Below are 24490 nucleotides of genomic sequence, written 5' to 3' on the forward strand. Positions count from 1 at the left end.
ATCAAACGAGAGGGATCGATGCAGCTCATGTGCGGCTAAAATATATTCCATTTCCGGCTCACATAAACTCGAAGGTCGGTGAGGAAGGTGATGAATCAAAAGCGTAACAAAAACAAGAAAAACATACCAAGTGAATGGAAATGTATCACTAATATATGACCACTCTTCATTCATATAAATTTCAAACCATGTAACGTGTTGTTCTGCACATGAAGCAGTAGGACAAAGAACCTCTTAAAGTTCTTCCCGTTTCCAGACCGGGCATCAATCCTTTTTGGACCATTTCCTTACCAAGCTACAAAGCTCCATCTATTCTCGCCTTAAATTCTTCGCGAACCTCATCAGTCATCACTTCATTGCAGAGAGCACCCGAAAGTATCTTCAAAGTTATGAAATCAGGTGAGATTCCATGGCATACCATTTCGTCAAACAACCTTGTGGCTTCTTTCCATTGCCTGGTACGACACAATCCTTTAATTAAAGAGTTGTAAGTCACAACATCAGGCTTTTCCCCACTACGGAACATTTCGTCGACAAGATTCAGTGCCTCTGTTGTCTTCCCTTCCTTGCATAAAGCATCCAGTACAGAATTGTATGTAACAATATCAGGCAGTGCTCCATAACCAATCATGGTTTTGAATAACCTCACACCTTCTTCCCAGTTACCAGACTTGCATAAAGCAGAAATCAAGGGATTAAAAGTGACAACATCAGGTTTTATGCCTTTCGTTGTCATATTTTCCAACAGAGTAAGCGCTTCTTGAAATCTTTCTTCCTTGCAAAGAGTGTTCATAAGAACATTATAGGTGTATACATTGGGTGAAATTCCACTGTTAAGCATGCAAATCAAGAAGCTCTTGGCTTTTTCCAACCTCCCCGATTGGCACAATGCATAAATTAAAGTGGTGTAGGTGACAACATCTGGCCCGACTCCATGATCTTCCATTCCTTCAAAAAGAGGGAACACTTCTTCCCAGCGACTCATGTTGCATAACCCATGAATCAAAGAATTATAACTGAAAATATCCGGTACAACACTTTTGCTGATCATATCTCGAAATAGGGTCAAGGCATCATCCATTCGGCTTTCTTTACACAAGCTATCGATGATTGGATTGTAGCAATCTTGGTTTGGCTTAAACCTTCCATCTTCCAACATATTCGTAAGTATCTCGAGTGCCTTAAAAGTTTTCCCAGCCTTGCATAGTCCATTGATCATGGTAGCATAAGTGATTTCATTGCATGTGCATCCCTTCTCTTCTATTAACTTGAACAACTCCATTGCCTCGGCCCAGGAACTGTACTTGCAAAGCCCGTGAAGTAAAGTATTTATACAATGAGCATCGGGTTGAAGACCATATTTAAGAGTAATTGCTAAAACAGGGAAACCCAAATCCACCCGGTTCAGACGGCACAAGCAATTCAGAAAAATAGTCATTGTACTGACATCAGGTCGGAAATGAGCGCAACCCATCAACTGTTTACACAGAGAAACCACAGCAGAATATTGCTTCATCTTGGAGAGTGCCCCCAACAAACAATTGAAAGTCCAAGTAGAGGGCAAGGGTTTGGTTTGAATCATGGAATTAAAGTAACCCAATGCTTCATCTTTCCTAATTTTTCCAGATTTGCATCGAGTCTGAATCACACTCTCCGACACCAAATGGGTTTGTTTAATTGTATGCGTACAAGTAGGATTAGCATTAACAGCGTCGGAGTGAAATCCCCTACTTCGATTCTGCAGAATGGTAAAAATGAAAGAAGGAAGATTACCTGGGAATGGAGTTCTTGTAGTTATCCTTTTCATCGTCCTTTTCAGTTTCGTTAAACTAGTCACTTTCGAGGAAGAGGAAAAAGAAGGAACGCAAGTTTGAGGTTATTGTGTTTTTTTTTTTTCGAAACTGCTACGGTGAGAATAAATAACCGTGGAAAAAAATAACTAAGTGTCTGATAAACTGTAATGCTAAAAATGCTTTTGTTAAAAAAGAGATAGGATTGTTTATATGAAAATTTCATTAATCGGTAGTGTTCACCTACCCCTAATAAAAAAATGATTTTTTTAGAAGCATGTGTAAAGCTGTTTCTAGGGGATATTGGTACGATTATCATACCAAAACCTATGTACCAATTACCATTCCAAACTTTTGGTATGACAAAATCTATTACTATTACCATGCCAAACTTTCGGTATACCGAATTTCGGCATGTCAAATAGTTCGATCAACATGGTATGGTAATGGTAATTACTACTTTGTTTTAGGCCATTCTTTTGGGCCAAAATTTTATTTTATTTTTTCCAATCCAATTCAAGGCCCAAACGTGTTTTGGTCACTCCCTATGACTTTCTAAAACATTTTTATTTAAGGAATTTTTAACGAAAAGTTCTAGGTACTGTTCACTTTAACGAAAAACCATATTTTTACACTAAAAAGTCAATCATGGTACTATTCACTTTACCCTTTATTTTGTCCTTATCGTTAAAATTTAAAGTTTTCAAATCATTTTCATTAGTTTTTTTTTTTATTTAATTATGAGAATTTTATAGAGATTCATTTAAGAAACAAGAAGTAAATAGATAGAAGAATTGCTAAAAGAACACAATATCCCTTAAAAAAAATAATACAAAGATTTCTAAATTCCATCTCTACATTCTTTAAAATTATACAAAAATTAACTTAATAGACGAAGTCTGAGAGAAAGACATCCCAATTTGATGAAGGAAAATATGAGATGGCAAAAAATTCCTACGTTGGACCCATGATTTTGAAAAAAAACACATTTTTTTTTCATTTACGAACACAACCGATGGCACAACTTTTTAGGAAAGTTTAAACCGGCATCAAAAGATCGGATTATTTAAATAACGCTTGTGTTGCCAAATTAAGTTGAAAGGTGTTATCTCAAGAAAATAATTGGCGGTCCAATTAGTAAAGAAGAAAATACCTTAGGCAATAATATGACTTTCTTCATTGCCAGATAAAGCAAGATCACTCTTTGGCTAAGAAAAGGATTCTTAGAAGTAGAGTCGGATCATTTTCCTGGGGATCTTAGGGGATCCCGTGATCGTGACCGTTTATCGTACATTGTACCGTCATTTTTCGTTGGATACTATTTATATTTAATTTTAAATTTTAAATTTTGAAATGATTTCTGATCGCACGATATACGATGAACGGTCACAATCACGGAATCCCTAAGATCCCCAGGAAAAGTATCATCGCCGGATCCTTTTCCAGAAGTAGAGATGTGCTCTAGAAATGCATGAGATGAATTGTGGGTAGTGATCAAGACATATGCTTTTGAACCCATCATTGGATTTTTCCTTATGTACTTCCATCTTGCTCTAAGGATCAAAGAAGTGCTTTAGACTGGAAAAGGTTAGTCATTTTATTGAAAATAACTGTTGGAATCACTTCAAACTTAATCAAGTTTTAAGTGTGGATATAGTTCAAAAAAAATTGTAATGTTACGATCTGCTGCCTCTAATGGTGAGTTTTGTACAAATGGCATCCCCCTGATAAAGATTTTGTTAAACTAAAATTTGATGGCTCTGTTTTGCAAGAGAAAGCTAGTGTAGGTTTTGTCTTTAGAAATGATTTTGGGAATATGATTGGGGCCGGAGCTGTTAACCTTGATGGCGCCACCATTAATGAAGCTGAGGTGAGGGCTTTAAAAGAAGGGTTGTTATATGCTAGGAGGAAGGGACTCAAGAAGATCATGGTGGAGGGTGATCTCGTCTCATCACTCAAGCAGTCCAGAATCATTGTGAGATTCCTTGGAATCTCATCTCTCTTGTTGAAGATATTCGTTGGCTGACCTCGAATTTCTCTGATGTTGGATAGAATCACATTTTCATACAGGAAAATTCTGTGGCGGATGCTTTCGCTCGACAAGGGTTTCTAGTTCAATATAATCATTATTGGGAATTATGTATCCCTTTGTTTGCTAAAACTTCTTTTCATTTGGGCTTTACTGGTGCTGGTTGTACTCGCAGTTTCTCTCTTTAATAATTTTTTCTTCAATAAAAAAAAAAAAAAAAGTTAGATGATGAATGTAACTAATTAAAATGTGAGAATGTGATGGTGCAATATCAAAGGAAATAGTTTCAATATTGTCAAAGACGATATGGGGAGACGGAGACGTGAGACTCATTCGTTGGATGGACGTGTCTAGTTGCCAAAGGCTATGCGAAAATTTGGCTCTCACCGTCTCCATGATATGAATCTTACAGGCGGGGAAGTGCTATCAAGTGTTCTACTTCCAGGCAGCGAAGTTCCAAATTGGTTCAGTTGCCGTAAGGACGTATAAATACAGACTGCCACCAATGAAGTACGTATAAATGACCATGGTGATTGTTCGTTCAGATCAAACGAGACAGATCGATGCAGCTCATGTGTGGCTAAAATATATGCCATTACCGGCTCACCATAAAATCGAAGGTGGATGAGGGGGGTGATCAATCAAAGCCGTACCAGAAACAAGAAAAACATGGAAATCTATTCATTAATATAAATTTCAAACCATGTAACATATTATTCTGCACATGAAGCATTAGGATGAACAAACTCTTAAAGTTCTTCCCGTTTCTAGACCAGGCTAGAGGCATCAATCCTTCTTAGACCTTTTCTAACCAAGCTTCAAAGCTCCATCTATTCTCGCCTTAAATTCTTGGCGAACCTCATCTGGTATCCCTCCATTGCAGAGAGCACTGGAAAGTATCATCAAAGTTATGCAATCAGGTGAGATTCCATGGCATACCATTTTGTCAAACAACCTTGTTGCTTCTCTCCATTGTCTCGTACGGCACAATCCATTAATTAAAGAGTTGTAAATTACAACATCAGGCTTTTCCCCTCTTCGGATCATTTCTTCCACAAGATTCAGTGCCTCTGCTGTCTTCCCTTCCTTGCATAAAGCATCGAGAACAGCACCGTATGTAACAATATTAGGCAAGACTCCATGATCAATCATGGTTTTAAATAACATCACAGCTTCCTCCCAGTTACCCGACTTGCATGAAGCAGAGATCAAGGAAGTAAAAGTGACAACGTCAGGCTTTATACGTTTCTTAGTCATTGTTCCAAACAGAGTAAGTGCTTCTTGAATTCTTTCATCATTGCACCGCGCGTTGATTAGAACATTATACGTGCATACATTAGGAGAAATTCCACTGTTAAGCATGCAAATCAAGAAGCTCTTGGCTTTTTCCAACCTCCCCGATTGGCACAACGCATAAATTAAAGTGTTGTAGGTGACAACATCTGGCCTGACTCCATGATCTTCCATTCCTTCAAAAAGAGGGAGCACTTCTTCCCAGCGACTCATGTTGCATAACCCATGAATCAAAGAGTTATAACTGATAATATCCGGTACAACACTTTTGCTGATCATATCTTGAAATAGGGTCAAGGCATCATCCATTCGGCTTTCTTTACACAATCCATCGATGATTGGATTGTAGCAATCTTGGTTTGGCTTAAACCTTCCATCTTCCCACATCTTCTTAAGAATCTCGACTGCCTTAGAAATTTTCCCAACTTTGCATAATCCATTGATCATGGTAGCATAAGTGATTGCATTGCATGTGTATCCCTTCTCTTCTATTAACTTGAACAGATCCATTGCCTCGGCCCAGGAACTGTACTTGCAAAGCCCGTGAAGTAAAGTACTTATACAACGAGCATCGGGTTCAAGACCGTATTTAAGGGTAATTGCCAAAACAGGGAAACCCAAATCCACCCGGTTCAGATGGCACAAGCAATTCATAAAAATAGTCATTGTACTGACATCAGGTCGGAAATGAGCGTAACCCATCAACTGTTTACACATAGAAACCACAGCAGAATATTGCTTCATCTTGGAGAGTGCCCCCAACAAACAATTGAAAGTCCAAATAGAGGGCAAGGGTTTGGTTTGAATCATGGAATTAAAGTAACCCAAAGCTTCATCTTTCCTAATTTTTCCAGATTTGCATCGAGTCTGAATCATACTCTCCGACACCAAATGGGTTCGTTTAATTGTATGCGTACAAGTAGGATTAGCATTAACAGCGTCGGAATGAAATCCCCTACTTGGATTCCGCAGAATGGTAAAAATGAAAGAAGGAAGATTACCTCGAGATGGAGGTCTTGTGGTTATCCTCTTCATCTTCATCTTCAGTTTCAGTTGGCTACACAAATTCAGCAAACCTCACTTCTTTAAACTAGTCCCCGAAGAAGAGTAAAATTAAGGAAGAGAATTTTTATTTGTTTTCACCCAAGTATATTATAGTATTTGGTGTACTTGTAAAGGTCACACACTTTGTGTGTTGAGAAATATATTTTTTATTTTATTTTAAATATGAAACTGTTATTAGTATTTTAAAAGTCTCAATCTATACTCCTGTATATATATTTTTTAATTATAAAAAGTTTGGAATACACAATGAGATTTTTGAAGTATAGGAGTTATTTGTTTTTACATCCCAAAAAAATAGGAAAGAGAAAATGAGTTGGGTGGGTTAGCCACCGAAGAGGTTTGAAGCTATGCCGTAATGTAAGAACTCAACAATTTCCCACAACTGTGGCAAAGGGCCACTTGCAGTTGGGAGGGTATTGATAAGGTGACATAGCTCATAGTTGTGAGGTTAAAAAAAAAAAAGTAAAAACTTGTTTGTACAAAATTATTTTAATGCTCACATTGTTTTATTTTCTAATATCTTCTTTCAGTTTTGTATTAAAGGGTATAGTAATAATTTTATTAGTTTTTGGTCGACAAACAGTGTTTTATTAAAATGCAATTTAGACTATGACATTTGATCCAAACAACATTTAAATTTTATCGTGATAATTAAATAGGCAAATGAATTCGGATTAAATTGAATTGTGCAATGATGATTTATGAATCGAGACTTACAAAATAGACAATTCAGATCATTGAATACAATGTAGAGGTGGGTAACACAACTAATTAACATTTTTTTTTTAAAAAAAATGGGGTCCCTTCCTTAAAAAGCCTGTATAAAGTATATCTAAGAGCATATTCAAATGAGATGTCAAAAAGTCTACATAATTAATAACGGTTAAAAAAGACAGCACTATGTTTTCCAACCGAAATGTCAATTCCTATGTAGCATGACATGAAATGGCAGCAGAGGGAGTTGCTGTCAAATTTGGCAGCAGTTTCAAATCTATTTTTAGTGGATAATAAATGTTTTTTATAATTTTTGTTATTATCTTTTGTTTTAAGAATACTAATTACAGGCAAGTGGCCTTCTAACACAGTGGTAGAGATGAGTGTTGCCCTTCCATCACGGTGTGGGTTCGAATCTTGTCGATTCCCTAATCTAACATCTAATCTAACAAATCTATCATTTGATAAACAAATACTAATTACACTTATGAAAAGTAGGGGTGGGCACTTGAAATCGAAAATTGAAACCAAAACACGAACCAAATCGAACCACACCGAACGGTTTGGTTTTGCGGTTTAAAACCGAACCGAATAGGGGGAAAACGGTTTGGTTTCGGTTTCGGCCCTCCGAAACCGAAACTGCATAACGTTATTAAATGTTAAATTCTAATTGGTTATTTCATTGAGTCCATACATTTAGTATGGACTCAACCACATCATACCATGGCCACATAATCTTTTTCTTTTCTTTCTTCTAGTTGTAGTCTGTACTCTTTCTTTCTTTTACTCATTTGCTACTCAACTTCATTCTTCATCTAACTCTTTGTCTCTCCCTCAGTCTCCACTCAGTTAGATATTTCAAACAAACAATACTTGCTGCTTTAGATATTATTCATTCACATGCACCAAATGGTAGTCAGTCATTCAAAACACGAAAATCCATTAGCACACTCGAAAACAAACCCTATGTAGGTAATATTCACATGCACCGAATGCATATCCACCTTTCGTACCACTTTGTTGATGTTAATTGATGTTAATTGTTGTGCTTGCTATTATTCTTAATTCACAACCACAACAAGCTTCAAGCCAATCAAAAGATTCTAGTTGAATCAGTGTAATAATGTATGTTGTATGCATGCATGCCTGATTATAATTGAAGTCATGCTTGATTGAATGTTAATATTGTATGCATGCTTGAACAATGCAGTAACTTGCAGTTTTAATAGTGTATGCATGATTGAATTTTAATAGTGTATTATTTTTTCAAACAATGAAACCAAACCAAAACCGTTTAAAAGCAAACCAAACCGAACCAAAAGGTTTGGTTTCATTTCGGTTTTAACCTCAAAACTGCACCGAACCAAAACCGCAAAAACTCCACACCAAACCGAACCTCGCCCACCCCTAATGAAAAGTAAATAATGCAATTAATAATTTTTTTTTGTCATACAATTAATAATTGTTTAAATTTGACATATCGATTGATGAGTCACATAAGCTTGAATTTTAAATTTTAAAATTTTTGTTTAAAATTTGGCATCTTATTTAGGGATGGTCTAAATTACATATTAATAGAACGAGTCTTTTTGGTTGCTGTCCCTAATCAGTCTAATTGTTAGACTAAAACCTTGTTTGTTTAAATATTTTGATTGAGGTTTAAGAAATTTAACTCATGCATTTATGCATTTAATGTCCCACAAATTATGAAATTTAAAAAACTTCAAATAATATTTTTAAAATATAATAAATACTTAAAAATCAATAATAGAGTAATGTTGTTCTTTACAAAATTATAGCAAAAAAATAATGTACCCACTTTTAAAAAATATATATATGTATATATATTCTATTTTCTGGGAATTATACAGGTTTTACTGCAAGGGGTTAGAACTTATTTAGTAAATGGTTTTCAAAAAGCTTTATTTTTGCCCACTCACGCTTTTGTTTTGCGCCCCTCCAGGTTCTAGTTGGCTAGCACGTTTGGTGGCTTCCCGGAGGATTTTCCCGGCATATCTGACAGACTACCACCATTGTAGGACCACCTTCGGGTGTGCTTTTGTGGTATCGTTTTCTTTTGGACTGCATTAGGCGTTCTTGCTCTGAACTTAGTGTTCACACTGACGCTTGCACTTGTTTATTATTACTTTGTGTAAAGCTAGTTTTTATTTATTCGTATTACTTTTATTATTATTTTATTAGCTTCCGCACTGTGCACATGGTTACGTCACTTCCACGTGATGGCCAGCATGCCCTGATCTCGATCGAGGTGTGTCATTTGGTATGACAAAATCTATTACTATTACCATGCCAAACTTTCGGTATATCGAATTTCGGCATGCTAAATAGTTCGGTCAGCATGGTATGGTAATGGTAATTACCACTTTGTTTTAGGCCATTCTTTTGGGCCAAAGTTTTATTTTATTTTTTCCAATCCAATTCAAGGCCCAAACGTGTTTTAGTCACTCCCTATGGCTTTCTAAAACATTTTTATTTAAGGAATTTTTAACGAAAAGCTCTAGGTACTGTTTACTTTAATGAAAAACCATATTTTTACACTAAAAAGTCAATCATGGTACTATTCACTTTACCTTTTATTTTGTCCTTATCGTTAAAACTCAAAATTTTCAAGTTATTTTCATTAGTTTTTCTTTTATTTAATTATGAGAATTTTATAGAGATTCATTTAAGAAACAAGAAGTAAATAGATAGAAGAATTGCTAAAAGAACCCAATATCCCTTAAAAAAATAATACAAAGATTTCTAAATTCCATTTCTACATTCTTTAAAATTATACAAAAATTAACTTAATAGACGAAGTCTAAGAGAAAGACATCCCAATTTTATGAAGGAAAATATGAGATGGACTCTGGAGAGAGAGAGTCACCGGAACTAGAGCAACAGAGATGAAGTCGATGGCTAGATGAGTGAAAAGATGAAGAGTCGCAGCGCAAGAAGGCTTAGGTTTTTTTATTGGAAAGGTAGAGGTTAGAGGATGAGATAATTAGATAAATGACTAGAAAAAAAATATAAAGTGCATATATAATGATAACAATACCAAATTATATATAAATGAATAAATAAATAATATAATATTAATAGTAGTGGTACGGTACGGTATACCACTGGTAATGGATACCATTACCGTACCAAAAGTGTATGGTACAGTACAAATATCGTACCATTACCAATGGTACAATTTTTTTGCCACAACTTTGGTATGGTATGGTTGATATGATAATTTGGCAAAAAATTCCTGTGTTGGACCCATGATTTTGAAAAAAAAACACATTTTTTTTTCATTTACGAACACAACTGATGGCACAACTTTTTAGGAAAGTTTAAACCGGCATCAAAAGATCGGATTATTTAAATAACGCTTGTGTTGCCAAATTAAGTTGAAAAGTGTTATCTCAAGAAAATAATTGGCAATCCAATTAGTAAAGAAGAAAATACCTTAGGCAATAATATGACTTTCTTCATTGCTAGATAAAGCAAGATCATTCTTTGGCCTGGAAAAGGATTCTTAGAAGTAGAGTCAGATCATTTTCCTGGGGATCTTAGGGGATCCCGTAATTGTGATCGTTTATCGTACATTATGCCGTCAGTTTTCGTTGGATACTATTTATATTTAATTTTAAATTTTAAATTTTGAAATGATTTCTGATCGCACGATATACGATAAACGGTCATAATCACGGGATCCCTAAGATCCCTAGGAAAAGGATCATCATCGGATCCTTTTCTAGAAGTAGAGATGTGCTCTAGAAATGCATGAGATGAATTGTGGGTAGTGATCAAGACATATGCTTTTGAACCCATCATTGGATTTTTCCTTATGTACTTCCATCTTGCTCTAAGGATCAAAGAAGTGCTTTAGACTGGAAAAGGTTAGTCATTTTATTGAAAATAACTGTTGGAATCACTTCAAACTTAATCAAGTTTTAAGTGTGGATATAGTTCAAAAAAAATTGTAATGTTACGATCTGCTGCCTCTAATGGTGAGTTTTGTACAAATGGCATCCCCCTGATAAAGATTTTGTTAAACTAAAATTTGATGGCTCTGTTTTGCAAGAGAAAGCTAGTGTAGGTTTTGTCTTTAGAAATGATTTTGGGAATATATTGAATTTTGAATGTCTATATTTGTATTGTGTGTAACCAAGTACAAGGAAAGCTCATATAAATGAGCGGAAGAAAGGAAAGCAAAACATAAAGAAAGAAAAAGCAAAGCATGAAACATGGAAGCAGAAAACATGGAAGGAAACATGGAAAAGTAAAAAGCAAAGCATGAAACATGGAAGCAGAAAACATGGAAGGAAATATGGAAAAGTAAAGTTTCTTCCAATACTCCCCCTCAAGCTGGATCAAAGGGATTAATTGATCCAAGCTTGAACAAAAGACGTTGAAAATCAGCAGAGGGTAATCCTTTTGTGAAAATATCCGCAAGTTGATCATGACTGCGCGTGTAGTGAGTGTCGATCACCTTGGACTGAACTTGATTTCTGACGTAGTGATAATCAACTTCAATATGTTTAGTTCGCTCATGGAATACAGGATTCGATGCAATGTGCATCGTGGCCTGATTATCACAGTGTAGGGACATGGGTTGTTGATGAGGAAAACCTAAAGTCAATAGAAGGCTTTTGAGCCAAATAAGTTCACAAGCAGTGGACACCATAGCACGATACTCTGCCTCTGCACTAGAGCGTGCAACAACACTTTGTTTCTTGCTTTTCCAGGTAACTAGGTTGCCTCCCACAAACGTACAAAACCCAGTGGTAGACTTGCGATCGAGAGAATTGTCTGCCCAGTCAGCATCGGTATAGCCTGAGATCTGAGTGTGACTATTGTTGCGCATAAGAATTCCTCTACCAATGGAACCCTTAAGATAACGTAGCACACGATGAACAATCTTCAAATGATCCATGCTTGGAGAGTGCATAAACTGGCTAACAATGCTGACAGCATATGATATATCAGGACGTGTGATAGTCAGATAAATGAGTTTGCCAACCATTCTTTGATAGTAACTTAAATTGGGAACTGGATCACCGTGAGTTTTTAGCTTCAAGTTGCTATCCAAGGGGGTACGAGCAGGCTTGCAATCTGTCATTTTTGCTTCGTGAAGAAGATCCATGACATACTTGCGTTGGTTGAGGAAGAAACCCTTGTGAGAGTGTGCCATCTCGATGCCCAGAAAGTATTTGAGAGTGCCGAGATCCTTGATAGAAAACTTGTTGTTGAGATACTGTTTAAGAGCATTAATCTCTGACATATTATCACCTGTCACAATTAGATCATCAACATAAATGAGCACAACTAGTTTACCCACTAAGCTGGAACGAACAAATAGGGAAGAATCCGCAATACTTCGACAAAAACCAACCCTTTCCAGAACATGACTGAGCTTGGCATACCATGCACGTGGACTTTGCTTGAGACCATAAATGGATTTATGGAGTTTGCACACCATTTCTGGATTGTTTGATTGAGGATGACCTGGGGGTAGCTTCATGTAAACCTCTTCTTCAAGTTCACCATGCAGGAAAGCATTTTTAACATCCATTTGCAAGAGAGGCCATGCATTGTTAATTGCAACCGACAACAATACTCTAACAGTGTTCATTTTTGCCACCGGAGCAAATGTCTCTTTATAATCGACGCCATAGGTTTGTGTAAAACCTCGAGCAACCAAGCGAGCCTTATTCCTTTCGATTGTGCCATCTGAATGAAACTTAGTTTTGTACACCCAACGACTCCCCACTGCCTTCTTTCCTTTTGGAAGTTTCATTATAGTCCATGTGTTATTTTCATGGAGGGCTTGAAGCTCCTCTGCCATAGCATTTCTCCACTCACTGTAAAGATTGGCTTCTTGAAAACTTTGAGGTTCTCGAGCTTCATTAATGGCACTTAGGAATGTAGCAAAAGAAGATGAGACTTTGCTATAATCAATAACATCAGTCACGGGATACCTGGCAGTGTAGGTCACATAATCATGCAACTTGGATGGAAGTTTCCTCTCTCGTGCAGGATTGCGACGAACTGTAGGAGATTGAACTACAGGTATTTGAACAACATCATGGTTGGAAGGATCACTGGAGGGTGCAGTGTGAATCTCTGATGAGGAAGGGTTTTCATCTTCAAGATGTTCCACCGACTGAAGGTTAACATCATCCGGCACATGATCATTAGGAGTGCATGTTGCATCTTCTCCGTTTGGATATGGAAAAGGAAATAAGTCCATCAAATGTTCCCCCTGTCTAGAGTAATCCAGTGATTGTGAGAAGTAAGGAACATGTTCTTCAAATTTAACATCCCTTGAAACAACCATTTTTCTAGTTGTTGAATTATAGCACTTGTAACCTTTTTAGGTAGATGAATAACCTAGAAAGACACATTTGGCAGCCTATGGGTCTAGCTTGTCACGATTTTGAGTTTGAATGTGAACAAAGCATGTACACCCAAAAACTCTTAAATGGGAAAAGTTGATCTTTCTATTTTTCAAGACCTCATAAGGTGATTTAAAATTCAACACTTTACTAGGCAATCTATTGATGAGATATGCCGCAGTAAGGACTCCTTGAGACCAAAACTTCTTAGGCACATTCATGTGAAACATAAGAGCTCTAGTCTTCTCAAGTAGATCTCTATTCTTCCTCTCGGCCACCCCATTTTGTTGAGGTGTTCCAACACAGCTTGTTTGGTGTAATATACCATGCGTGCTCAAGTAGTGTGACACGTTATGAGACATATATTATGTGCCGTTATCTGATCGTAAAATATGAATTTTTGAAGCAAATTGGGTGGCCACAAGTCTATGAAAATCTTGAAAAACTTCCATCACTTCACTTTTAAATTTCAAAAGATACAACCAAGTAATCCTTGTGAAATCATCCACAAAAGTTACAAAATATTTGTATCCATCAAAAGACTCTATAGTTGGTCCCCAAACATCGGAATGCACAATTTCAAAAGGGTTACTAGCCCTAGACAAAGAGGAAGTAAATGGTAATCTAGTAAACTTAGAAAAATGACAAACATCACAAGGACTTGTAACTTTGCACATATTTGGGAACAAGGTGGATAGAACTTTTTCAGAAGGATGTGCTAGACGTTGGTGCCAAAGTTGTTGTTCTTGAGCTAAGCTTGAAGTGACTTGAAAAACCTTGGGAACTTGAATATGCTTGGAAAGATAGTAGAGACCATTTAAGAAAAATCCTTCACCAATCGTCTTCTTGGTGACTACATCCTGAAAGATCACATTTTTGGGAGAGAAAATGGCAAGACAATTTAATGAGTTTGTGATCTTGCTAACAGATAAAAGTTGAAAAGGGAATGAGGGAACATAAAGAGCCTCAGACTCGACATCACTTGAGATCAAATGTATTTTTCCTTTTCCCACAACCATAGCATTTTTTCCATTGGCAACTGACACTTGGGATGGAATAGAAAATTTTTCAAATTTATGCAAGTTTGTAGACTTGTTAGTCATATGATCAGTGGCTCCAGAATCTATAATCCAATAATTATGCACATTACCAATGCTGAGAGCAGTTGAGAAGGAGTGTAAGATACATGGGATGTCCCTTTGTACCACGCCTTCATTTCCAGCCAGGAAGCCAGCAAACTGTCCTAGTAGTGTAGTTTGATTGTTGTCACACTGATTTAGTGGTCCTTCACTATCTCCAAGACCTTGTTTCTTGTGAAGAAACATAGCAAACTCGTTGATCAGTGCAGCTGGATTAGTGGTGAACTTCAGTGCTCCATCAGAAGAAGTTGTGGCAACATGATTTGCCTTGTAAGAAAGGTTGTACGAGCCTTTCGAAACACCTTTGTTATCCCTAGGAAACTTTGGTTTTAACTCTGGATGAAGAATCCAGCATCGGTCTCTTGAGTGCCCACCAGCATCACAATGGCTACATTTTAAGCCAGTTTTCTTTCCTTTGTAGCCTCTCTCCTCACCAAGTTTTTGGTTAGAGAAGTAAGCCCTAGCTTCTGGTATATTTGCCTTCATGTCCAAGGTCATGACTTTCCTTCGAACCTCTTCTCTTTGAATTGTGGCACACACACTTGAAAAAGAAGGCAGGTCGGGATTCATGAGGATATGGCTTCGAAGATCTTCGAATTCAGGGCTCAGGCTTGCTAGGAGTTGGAATATTTTGTCTTCTTCGGCTCTTTTAGTTAGCACAGCAGCGTCGATGGTGTGTGGTCGATACACATTCAGCTCGTTCCACATAGTGGTCAGCTTTCCAAGATGTTGCACAAATGGCTTCCCTTCCTGTTGCAAACCAGCAATGTCCTTCTTTAACTGAAACACTCTAGCCGCATTGTTCTGATTTCCATACATTTCCTTGAGATTTTTCCAAAGAGTCATGGAGGATTCAGCATAGCTAAAAATTTCTGCAATCTTACGATCCATGGAATTGAGTAGCCACAACATGACCAACTGGTCTTTGCATAGCCAAGCATCATACTCCGGTGAGGTAGTCTCAGGCATTGGAATAGCACCATTAACATAACCAAGCTTTGATCGTCCTCCCAGAGCAAGAGAAACTGCTCTCTCCCATGGAAGATAGTTAAACTCATTTAGCAAGACAGAACTAAGACGTTGATTTGGGTTGATATCAATATCTGAGTGTGGTGATGGTGGAGTAGCATGAAAGCCGTCTCCTTCCAAATTTACTAAGCTTTCTTCAGCCATGATTGAAGGACAAGAAGCTCACAAATCTCTCAAGAGAAGACCACAGAGACAGGCCGGTTAGGGTCACTGCTCTGATACCATATTGAATTTTGAATGTCTATATTTGTATTGTGTGTAACCAAGTACAAGGAAAGCTCATATAAATGAGCGGAAGAAAGGAAAGCAAAACATAAAGAAAGAAAAAGCAAAGCATGAAACATGGAAGCAGAAAACATGGAAGGAAACATGGAAAAGTAAAAAGCAAAGCATGAAACATGGAAGCAGAAAACATGGAAGGAAATATGGAAAAGTAAAGTTTCTTCCAATAGAATATGATTGGGGACGGAGCTGTTAACCTTGATGGCGCCACCATTAATGAAGCTGAGGTGAGGGCTTTAAAAGAAGGGTTGTTATATGCTAGGAGGAAGGGACTCAAGAAGATCATGGTGGAGGGTGATCTCGTCTCATCACTCAAGCAGTCCAGAATCATTGTGAGATTCCTTGGAATCTCATCTCTCTTGTTGAAGATATCCGTTGACTGACCTCGAATTTCTCTGATGTTGGATAGAATCACATTTTCATACAGGAAAATTCTGTGGCGGATGCTTTCGCTCGACAAGGGTTTCTAGTTCAGTATAATCATTACTGGTGCTGGTTGTACTCGCAGTTTCTCTCTTTAATAATTTTTTCTTCAATAAAAAAAACAGAGTTAGATGATTAATGTAACTAATTAAAATGTGAGAATGTGATGGTGCAATATCAAAGGAAATAGTTTCAACACAATCAAAGATGATATGGGGAGACGGAGATGTGAGACTCATTCGTTGGATGGACGTGTCTAGTTGCCAAAGGCTATGCGAAAATTTGGCTGTCGCCGTCTCCATGATATGAATCTTACAGGCGGGGAAGTGCTATCAAGTGTTCTACTTCCAGGCAGCGAAGTTCCAAATTGGTTCAGTTGCCGTAAGGACGTATAAATACATAGACTGCCACCAATGTAGTACGTATAAATGACCATGGTGATTGTTCGTTCAGATCAAACGAGACAGATTGATGCAGCTCATATGTGGCTAAAATATATGCCATTACCGGCTCACATAAAATCGAAGGTGGATGAGGGGGGTGATCAATCAAAGCCGTACCAGAAACAAGAAAAACATGGAAATCTATTCATTAATATAAATTTCAAACCATGTAACATATTATTCTGCACATGAAGCATTAGGATGAACAAACTCTTAAAGTTCTTCCCGTTTCTAGACCAGGCTAGAGGCATCAATCCTTCTTAGACCTTTTCTAACCTAGCTTCAAAGCTCCATCTATTCTCGCCTTAAATTCTTGGCGAACCTCATCTGGTATCCCTCCATTGCAGAGAGCACTGGAAAGTATCATCAAAGTTATGCAATCAGGTGAGATTCCATGGCATACCATTTTGTCAAACAACCTTGTTGCTTCTCTCCATTGTCTCATACGGGACAATCCATTAATTAAAGAGTTGTAAGTTACAACATCAGGCTTTTCCCCTCTTCAGATCATTTCTTCCACAAGATTCAGTGCCTCTGTTGTCTTCCCTTCCTTGCATAAAGCATCGAGAACAGCACTGTATGTAACAATATCAGGCAAGACTCCATGATCAATCATGGTTTTAAATAACATCACAGCTTCCTCCCAGTTACCCGACTTGCATGAAGGAGAGATCAAGGAAGTAAAAGTGACAACGTCAGGCTTTATACGTTTCTCAATCATTGTTCCAAACAGAGTCAGTGCTTCTTGAATTCTTTCATCATTGCACAGCGCGTTGATTAGAACATTATACGTGCATACATTAGGAGAAATTCCACTGTTAAGCATGCAAATCAAGAAGCTCTTGGCTTTTTCCAACCTCCCCGATTGGCACAACGCATAAATTAAAGTGGTGTAGGTGACAACATCTGGCCTGACTCCATGATCTTCCATTCCTTCAAAAAGAGGGAGCACTTCTTCCCAGCGACTCATGTTGCATAACCCATGAATCAAAGAGTTGTAACTGATAATATCCGGTACAACACTTTTGCTGATCATATCTCGAAATAGGGTCAAGGCATCGTCCATTCGGCTTTCTTTACACAAGCTATCGATGATTGGATTGTAGCAATCTTGGTTTGGCTTAAACCTTCCATCTTCCCACATCTTCTTAAGAATCTCGACTGCCTTAGAAATTTTCCCAACTTTGCATAATCCATTGATCATGGTAGCATAAGTGATTTCATTGCATTTGTATCCCTTCTCTTCTATTAACTTGAACAGCTCCATTGCCTCAGCCAAGGAACTGTACTTGCAAAGCCCATGAAGCAAAGTATTCATAGAATGAGCATTGGGTTGAAGACCGTATTTAAGGGTAATTGCTAAAACAGGGAAACCCAAATCCACCCGGTTCAGACGGCACAAGCAATTCATAAAAATAGTCATTGTACTGACATCAGGTCGGAAATGAGCGTAACCCATCAACTGTTTACACATAGAAACCACAGCAGAATATTGCTTCATCTTGGAGAGTGCCCCCAACAAACAATTGAAAGTCCAAATAGAGGGCAAGGGTTTGGTTTGAATCATGGAATTAAAGTAACCCAAAGCTTCATCTTTCCTAATTTTTCCAGATTTGCATCGAGTCTGAATCATACTCTCCGACACCAAATGGGTTCGTTTAATTGTATGCGTACAAGTAGGATTAGCATTAACAGCGTCGGAATGAAATCCCCTACTTGGATTCCGCAGAATGGTAAAAATGAAAGAAGGAAGATTACCTCGAGATGGAGGTCTTGTGGTTATCCTCTTCATCTTCATCTTCAGTTTCAGTTGGCTACACAAATTCAGCAAACCTCACTTCTTTAAACTAGTCCCCGAAGAAGAGTAAAATTAAGGAAGAGAATTTTTATTTGTTTTCACCCAAGTATATTATAGTATTTGGTGTACTTGTAAAGGTCACACACTTTGTGTGTTGAGAAATATATTTTTTATTTTATTTTAAATATGAAACTGTTATTAGTATTTTAAAAGTCTCAATCTATACTCCTTTATATATTTTTTTTAATTATAAAAAGTTTGGAATACACAATGAGATTTTTGGAGTATAGGAGTTATTTGTTTTTACATCCCAAAAAAATAGGAAAGAGAAAATGAGTTGGGTGGGTTAGCCACCGAAGAGGTTTGAAGCTATGCCGTAATGTAAGAACTCAACAATTTCCCACAACTGTGGCAAAGGGCCACTTGCAGTTGGGAGGGTATTGATAAGGTGACATAGCTCATAGTTGTGAGGTTAAAAAAAAAAAAGTAAAAACTTGTTTGTACAAAATTATTTTAATGCCCACATTGTTTTATTTTCTAGGGATAACTAGCTATAGATCCAATTTTGTGAGCCACTAGTAGAATTAGTCCACTTCGTTGAAATAGGTCCAATAATTAAGATTCCATGTATGCTTATTTGTGGTTTGTACCATATTTATCCATTAGGCTTATGAATTGTTATATATACACAAAATTTCTTAATTATGAGATTATTTGTCGTTTAACTAAGCCCTTAATTGTAGGATTAGTTATAGCCATATAATCACCTCAACCCCTAGTCCGTTTCATCCCACCTTTTTTCCTTCTTCCAAACAATTCCCTCTATCAATCCTCCTCTTTTTTGTCTCTTCCTTTCATGGGTGATATTTTTGTGTTCTTCCCTCCAAATTCGTTCCTTTAATGGAGGTATATTATATCATATTTATATTTTTATGTTCCGCCATGTAGGTTCCTAGCATTTTTCTTCCAATACAATAGGTAGTTTATTTTTGTTTTGTAGGTAGATTATATTTGCTTTGTAGGTATAAAGCATTTTTCTTCCTATACAATAGGTAGGTAGTTACTAGATAATTTTTTAGTTTGAGTATTTAAATATTCAAAATTTAAAAACTGAATAAATGATAAAAAAAAATTAAAGAATTTAAATATTTTTATCTGAAGGGGCAAAATTGATATCAAAATATGTAATTGAATAACTGGACTCAGTCCCAAAAACTACCTACGTTTTTGGACCTAGATCTAAAAGCCCCTATTTTCTAATATCTTCTTTCAGTTTTGTATTAAAGGGTATAGTAATAATTTTATTAGTTTTTGGTCGACAAACAGTGTTTTATTAAAATGTAGTTTAGACTATGACATTTGATCCAAACAACATTTAAATTTTATCGTGATAATTAAATAGGCAAATGAATTCAGATTAAATTGAATTGTGCAATGATGATTTATGAATCGAGACTTACAAAATAGACTATTCAGATCATTGAATACAATGTAGAGGTGGGTAACACAACTAATTAACATTTAAAAAAAAAAAAAATGGGGTCCCTTCCTTAAAAAGCCTGTATAAAGTATATCTAAGAGCATATTCAAATGAGATGTCAAAAAGTCTACATAATTAATAACGGTTAAAAAAGACAGCACTATGTTTTCCAACCGAAATGTCAATTCCTATGTGGCATGACATGAAATGGCAGCAGAGGGAGTTGCTGTCAAATTTGGCAGCAGTTTCAAATCTATTTTTAGTGGATAATAAATGTTTTTTATAATTTTTTTTATTATCTTTTGTTTTAAGAATACTAATTACAGGCAAGTGGCCTTCTAACACAGTGGTGGAGATGAGTGTTGCCCTTCCATCACGGTGTGGGTTCGAATCTCGTCGATTCCCTAATCTAACATCTAATCTAACAAATCTATCATTTGATAAAACAAATACTAATTACACTTATGAAAAGTAGGGGTGGGCACTTGAAATCGAAAATTGAAACCAAAACACGAACCAAATCGAACCACACCGAACGGTTTGGTTTTGCGGTTTAAAACCGAACCGAATAGGGGAAAAACGGTTTGGTTTCGGTTTCGGCCCTCTGAAACCGAAACTGCATAACGTTATTAAATGTTAAATTCTAATTGGTTATTTCATTGAGTCCATACATTTAGTATGGACTCAACCACATCATACCATGGCCACATAATCTTTTTCTTTTCTTTCTTCTAGTTGTAGTCTGTACTCTTTCTTTCTTTTACTCATTTGCTACTCAACTTCATTCTTCATCTAACTCTCTGTCTCTCTCTCGGTCTCCACTCAGTTAGATATTTCAAACAAACAATACTTGCTGCTTTAGATATTATTCATTCACATGCACCAAATGGTAGTCAGTCATTCAAAACACGAAAATCCATTAGCACACTCAAAAACAAACCCTATGTAGGTAATATTCACATGCACCGAATGCATATCCACCTCTCGTACCACTTTGTTGATGTTAATTGCTGTTAATTGTTGTGCTGGCTATTATTCTTAATTCACAACCACAACAAGCTTCAAGCCAATCAAAAGATTCTAGTTGAATCAGTGTAATAATGTATGTCGTATGCATGCATGCCTGATTATAATTGAAGTCATGCTTGATTGAATGTTAATATTGTATGCATGCTTGAACAATGCAGTAACTTGCAGTTTTAATAGTGTATGCATGATTGAATTTTAATAGTGTATTATTTTTTCAAACAATGAAATCAAACCAAAACCGTTTAAAAGCAAACCAAACCAAACCAAAAGGTTTGGTTTCATTTCGGTTTTAACCTCAAAACTGCACCGAACCAAAACCGCAAAAACTCCACACCAAACCGAACCTCGCCCACCCCTAATGAAAAGTAAATAATGCAATTAATAATTTTTTTTTGTCATACAATTAATAATTGTTTAAATTTGACATATCGATTGATGAGTCACATAAGCTTGAATTTTAAATTTTAAAATTTTTGTTTAAAATTTGGCATCTTATTTAGGGATGGTCTAAATTACATATTAATAGAACGAGTCTTTTTGGTTGCGGTCCCTAATCAGTCTAATTGTTAGACTAAAACCTTGTTTGTTTAAATATTTTGATTGAGGTTTAAGAAATTTAACTCATGCATTTATGCATTTAATGTCCCACAAATTATGAAATTTAAAAAACTTCAAATAATATTTTTAAAATATAATAAATACTTAAAAATCAATAATAGAGTAATGTTGTTCTTTACAAAATTATAGCAAAAAAATAATGTACCCACTTTTAAAAAATAACTAATGATATATTTTAAAACATAAAATAAATGCATATAATTAGCATGGTTATATTTAGCAAAACTAAAAATGGGTACAAATAAATTAGAAAATATGGGTACAAATACAAATAAAATTTTAAAAAATATGGGCACAAAAAGGAATTAATGTATTGGTACAAATTAAAACTAAAAAGAAAATTGGTACAAATTAAAATGGGTACAAAATAAAAATGAAAATATATGATAAAAAATTTAGCCATAAATATAAATATACCATACGAAACATTTCTAACAATAAATGAACATATTTAGAAATAAAAAATATTTTATTATTGAGATAATTAATGACGTTTATTAAAACCTAAGGAACTTCATCAAAAATTGAAAAAGAATAAGGTTTTAATTAATGAAGTAGCAAAAAAAGGGATGATAACCTAATTTCTCTTAATAGAACCCTCTTTGTCAACCAAAAAAGAGCGAAAAGATAATTTAGTTTTCTATCACAACAAAAAAGTTAAGGGCAGTAATGTATTTTCACAAAACAAAATTTTGCTGTTTTTTGTTTAAGCCTCACCTATAAATGATTTTAACATCACTAATTTTTTAAAAAAAAAATTTAATTTTAAAATAAACCTATCTCCTTCTCTCCCAACTCTCACATTCTCTCTCACTCTCTTCTTCTCTTCTTCAATTTTAAAAATAAAAATAAAGAATTTCACACACACTTTGTGTGTGGGCATATCTTTGTATATAAAGCCAGCAAACCCAATTTGAGGTCACAACTTCACCAAAAATGTTTGGACAAAAATGCCCCAAAAAACAACAAAATTTAAAAGTAGTCCAAAATAGTGCAGGGGTAATTTGGTAATTTTGTCATAAAAATTTAATATAAATATAAGTGGGAAGAGAGAAGAGAATAAAAAAATGAAATGATGAGTAAAAGTTGCTGGTTCCCATGTGAAGGGAAAAGGAAAATATAATAAAAAATAAGGAAAATCATGAAGGTTATGTTCAAAACATTTTAAGAGGCGCGTAGCGCGCCGTGATTTAAAAAAATGTCTTTTGCACGCAGATGTTTATTAAATATTATTTTCTCTATTTTTAAACACTTAAGAGGCACGTAGTGCCAATTATAAAAAAAGCATTTCACACGCGCATAATAATATGATTCAATTAGTTGTCAAATGAATTTTTTTAACAAACGATATTATCTACACTAAGGGGAAGGGGGTGGGCTTAGCCTCACAACGGGCTAGTAATAATGTAATTCAATTAGTTGTTTATTAAATATTATTTTCTCTAATCTTAATGTAAATTCAATATAATGTAGATGGAAATTGAAAGACCACTTTTATTATGTTGATTCAGCTGGTTTGATTGGTTTATGAAGGGTTTCTTCTAGCACGGTCTATGACACACCCTGATCCGGAATGTCCACTTGGACACCCGAATCGCGATGTGTTGGCCGACACCTAGAAGGTGATGAAGCTGTAAAGTGTAGTGATGTGAAAAATGTGAATAAATTAAAACCTAAAAGTGACTAATTTAAAGTGTGCATGTGAGCGGGATTGAACCTATATCACACAAGTGATGTCAGATCATAGATAAATTGCAGTAAAAGAAGAGTAATGACATTTATACCAAAAGGAGAAGTCTCCTACGTACAACTTTTGCCAACAATCCTCGTCGTTACAAAATCTCTGCCACTAAAATCCTGGAGGTTCAAAAAATAAGAGTGAGTGGGTCCGAAAAATAAGGGTGAGTGGGGCAAGAATAGAAAGAGAATTGAGGAATTTCAAGGATGTTGATTTCCTTTGACTGTGCCTTTATTTATAAAAAATCATGAGGAGAGAGAAACTTACTCCCCAAGTAATACAAATTATAATAAGAAATGATAACTATCATAAGGACTATATGCCGACACACAAAGTGTGTGAGATTTTTTTTTATTTTTAAAATTGAAGGATAGAGGAAGAGAGAGAGAACATGGGAGTGGGGAGAAAGAAGTTTAATATTTAATTTTTTTTTTTAATTAGAGATGTTTAAATTACATGTAGGCGAATTTGAACCACATTATTGCTAGCCTATTGTGAGACTTAGCTCACTCCTCCATCCCTTTAGGATGTATAATATTGTTTGTGCAAAAAAAAGTAAACGAAGATTCAGTCAAACTGTGTTGAAATTTTTAGGCAAAACAACCACTATGTCGGTAGTTACTTGATCACTTTTTTACTATATTTTTAATAATTAAATATTAACTCAGATTTTTATTTTTATTTTTATAAAACTAATACTAATATCTAAAAATAATAAATTAAAAAGGCTAATTAGAACATGTGTGTATGTGTACTAAGACCAACTCCAACAATGGCTTATAACCTAAAATTCCCCCTTCCCCCACCCCCCCCCCCGGCCCCCAAACCGACTCCACCCTATGTGCTAAACCAAACCTAAAACTCAAAAGAAGGCCAGATACCGGCCCGTTTTAGGCTAGAAGTCATTATGGGCCCTACCTGTTGTGAGTGAAACACGGGCTGTGAAGCCCAGACGCTTGAGCCAGTCGCCCAACGTGCAGCAACGCGTCAGCCTAATTCCCACGGGGACCTAACCCACGTGGGCGTGTCCCCTGCTGTCAGATGGCGTCAGTAGCCTAACGGCTACTTTTTTCGATCGAACGACCATATTTAAATGGGCCGTTGGTCAATCCAACGGTCCAGGTTCAATTTTTTTTTTTTAGTTTTATATTTATATATTTATTGAATCCAACGGCTTAGATTGAATATAATCAAATCTAACGGTCCAAATTTAAATCCAATGGCTAAAATA

General features: G+C 36.0%; 4 protein-coding genes across 4 annotated transcripts; all 4 read right to left on the reverse strand.

The window, feature by feature from the left end:
- Positions 1-36: 36 nt before the first annotated feature.
- LOC137721836 (pentatricopeptide repeat-containing protein At1g12775, mitochondrial-like) lies at positions 37-1862 on the reverse strand. Its single transcript, XM_068460858.1, has one exon. It carries the CDS (start codon positions 1805-1807, stop codon positions 296-298), a length of 1512 nt encoding a protein of 503 aa, XP_068316959.1. The 5' UTR covers positions 1808-1862; the 3' UTR covers positions 37-295.
- A 2764-nt stretch (positions 1863-4626) lies between these two features.
- Positions 4627-6202, reverse strand: LOC137721835 (pentatricopeptide repeat-containing protein At1g12775, mitochondrial-like). The gene has a single exon (XM_068460857.1). The coding sequence runs from the start codon at positions 6151-6153 to the stop codon at positions 4627-4629; it is 1527 nt and encodes a 508-aa protein (XP_068316958.1). The 5' UTR covers positions 6154-6202.
- Positions 6203-14379: 8177 nt separating this feature from the next.
- Positions 14380-15592, reverse strand: LOC137723190 (uncharacterized). Its single transcript, XM_068462360.1, has 2 exons — positions 14486-15592; positions 14380-14403 (listed from the first exon to the last, which is right to left on the reverse strand). Exons 1-2 carry the CDS (start codon positions 15590-15592, stop codon positions 14380-14382), a joined length of 1131 nt encoding a protein of 376 aa, XP_068318461.1.
- Positions 15593-16771: 1179 nt separating this feature from the next.
- LOC137721837 (pentatricopeptide repeat-containing protein At1g12775, mitochondrial-like) lies at positions 16772-18443 on the reverse strand. The gene has a single exon (XM_068460859.1). The coding sequence runs from the start codon at positions 18392-18394 to the stop codon at positions 17099-17101; it is 1296 nt and encodes a 431-aa protein (XP_068316960.1). The 5' UTR covers positions 18395-18443; the 3' UTR covers positions 16772-17098.
- Between the last annotated feature and the right edge of the window lie 6047 nt (positions 18444-24490).

Source organism: Pyrus communis, chromosome 17 (assembly GCF_963583255.1).
Source record: "Pyrus communis chromosome 17, drPyrComm1.1, whole genome shotgun sequence".
Taxonomy (NCBI): domain Eukaryota; kingdom Viridiplantae; phylum Streptophyta; class Magnoliopsida; order Rosales; family Rosaceae; genus Pyrus; species Pyrus communis.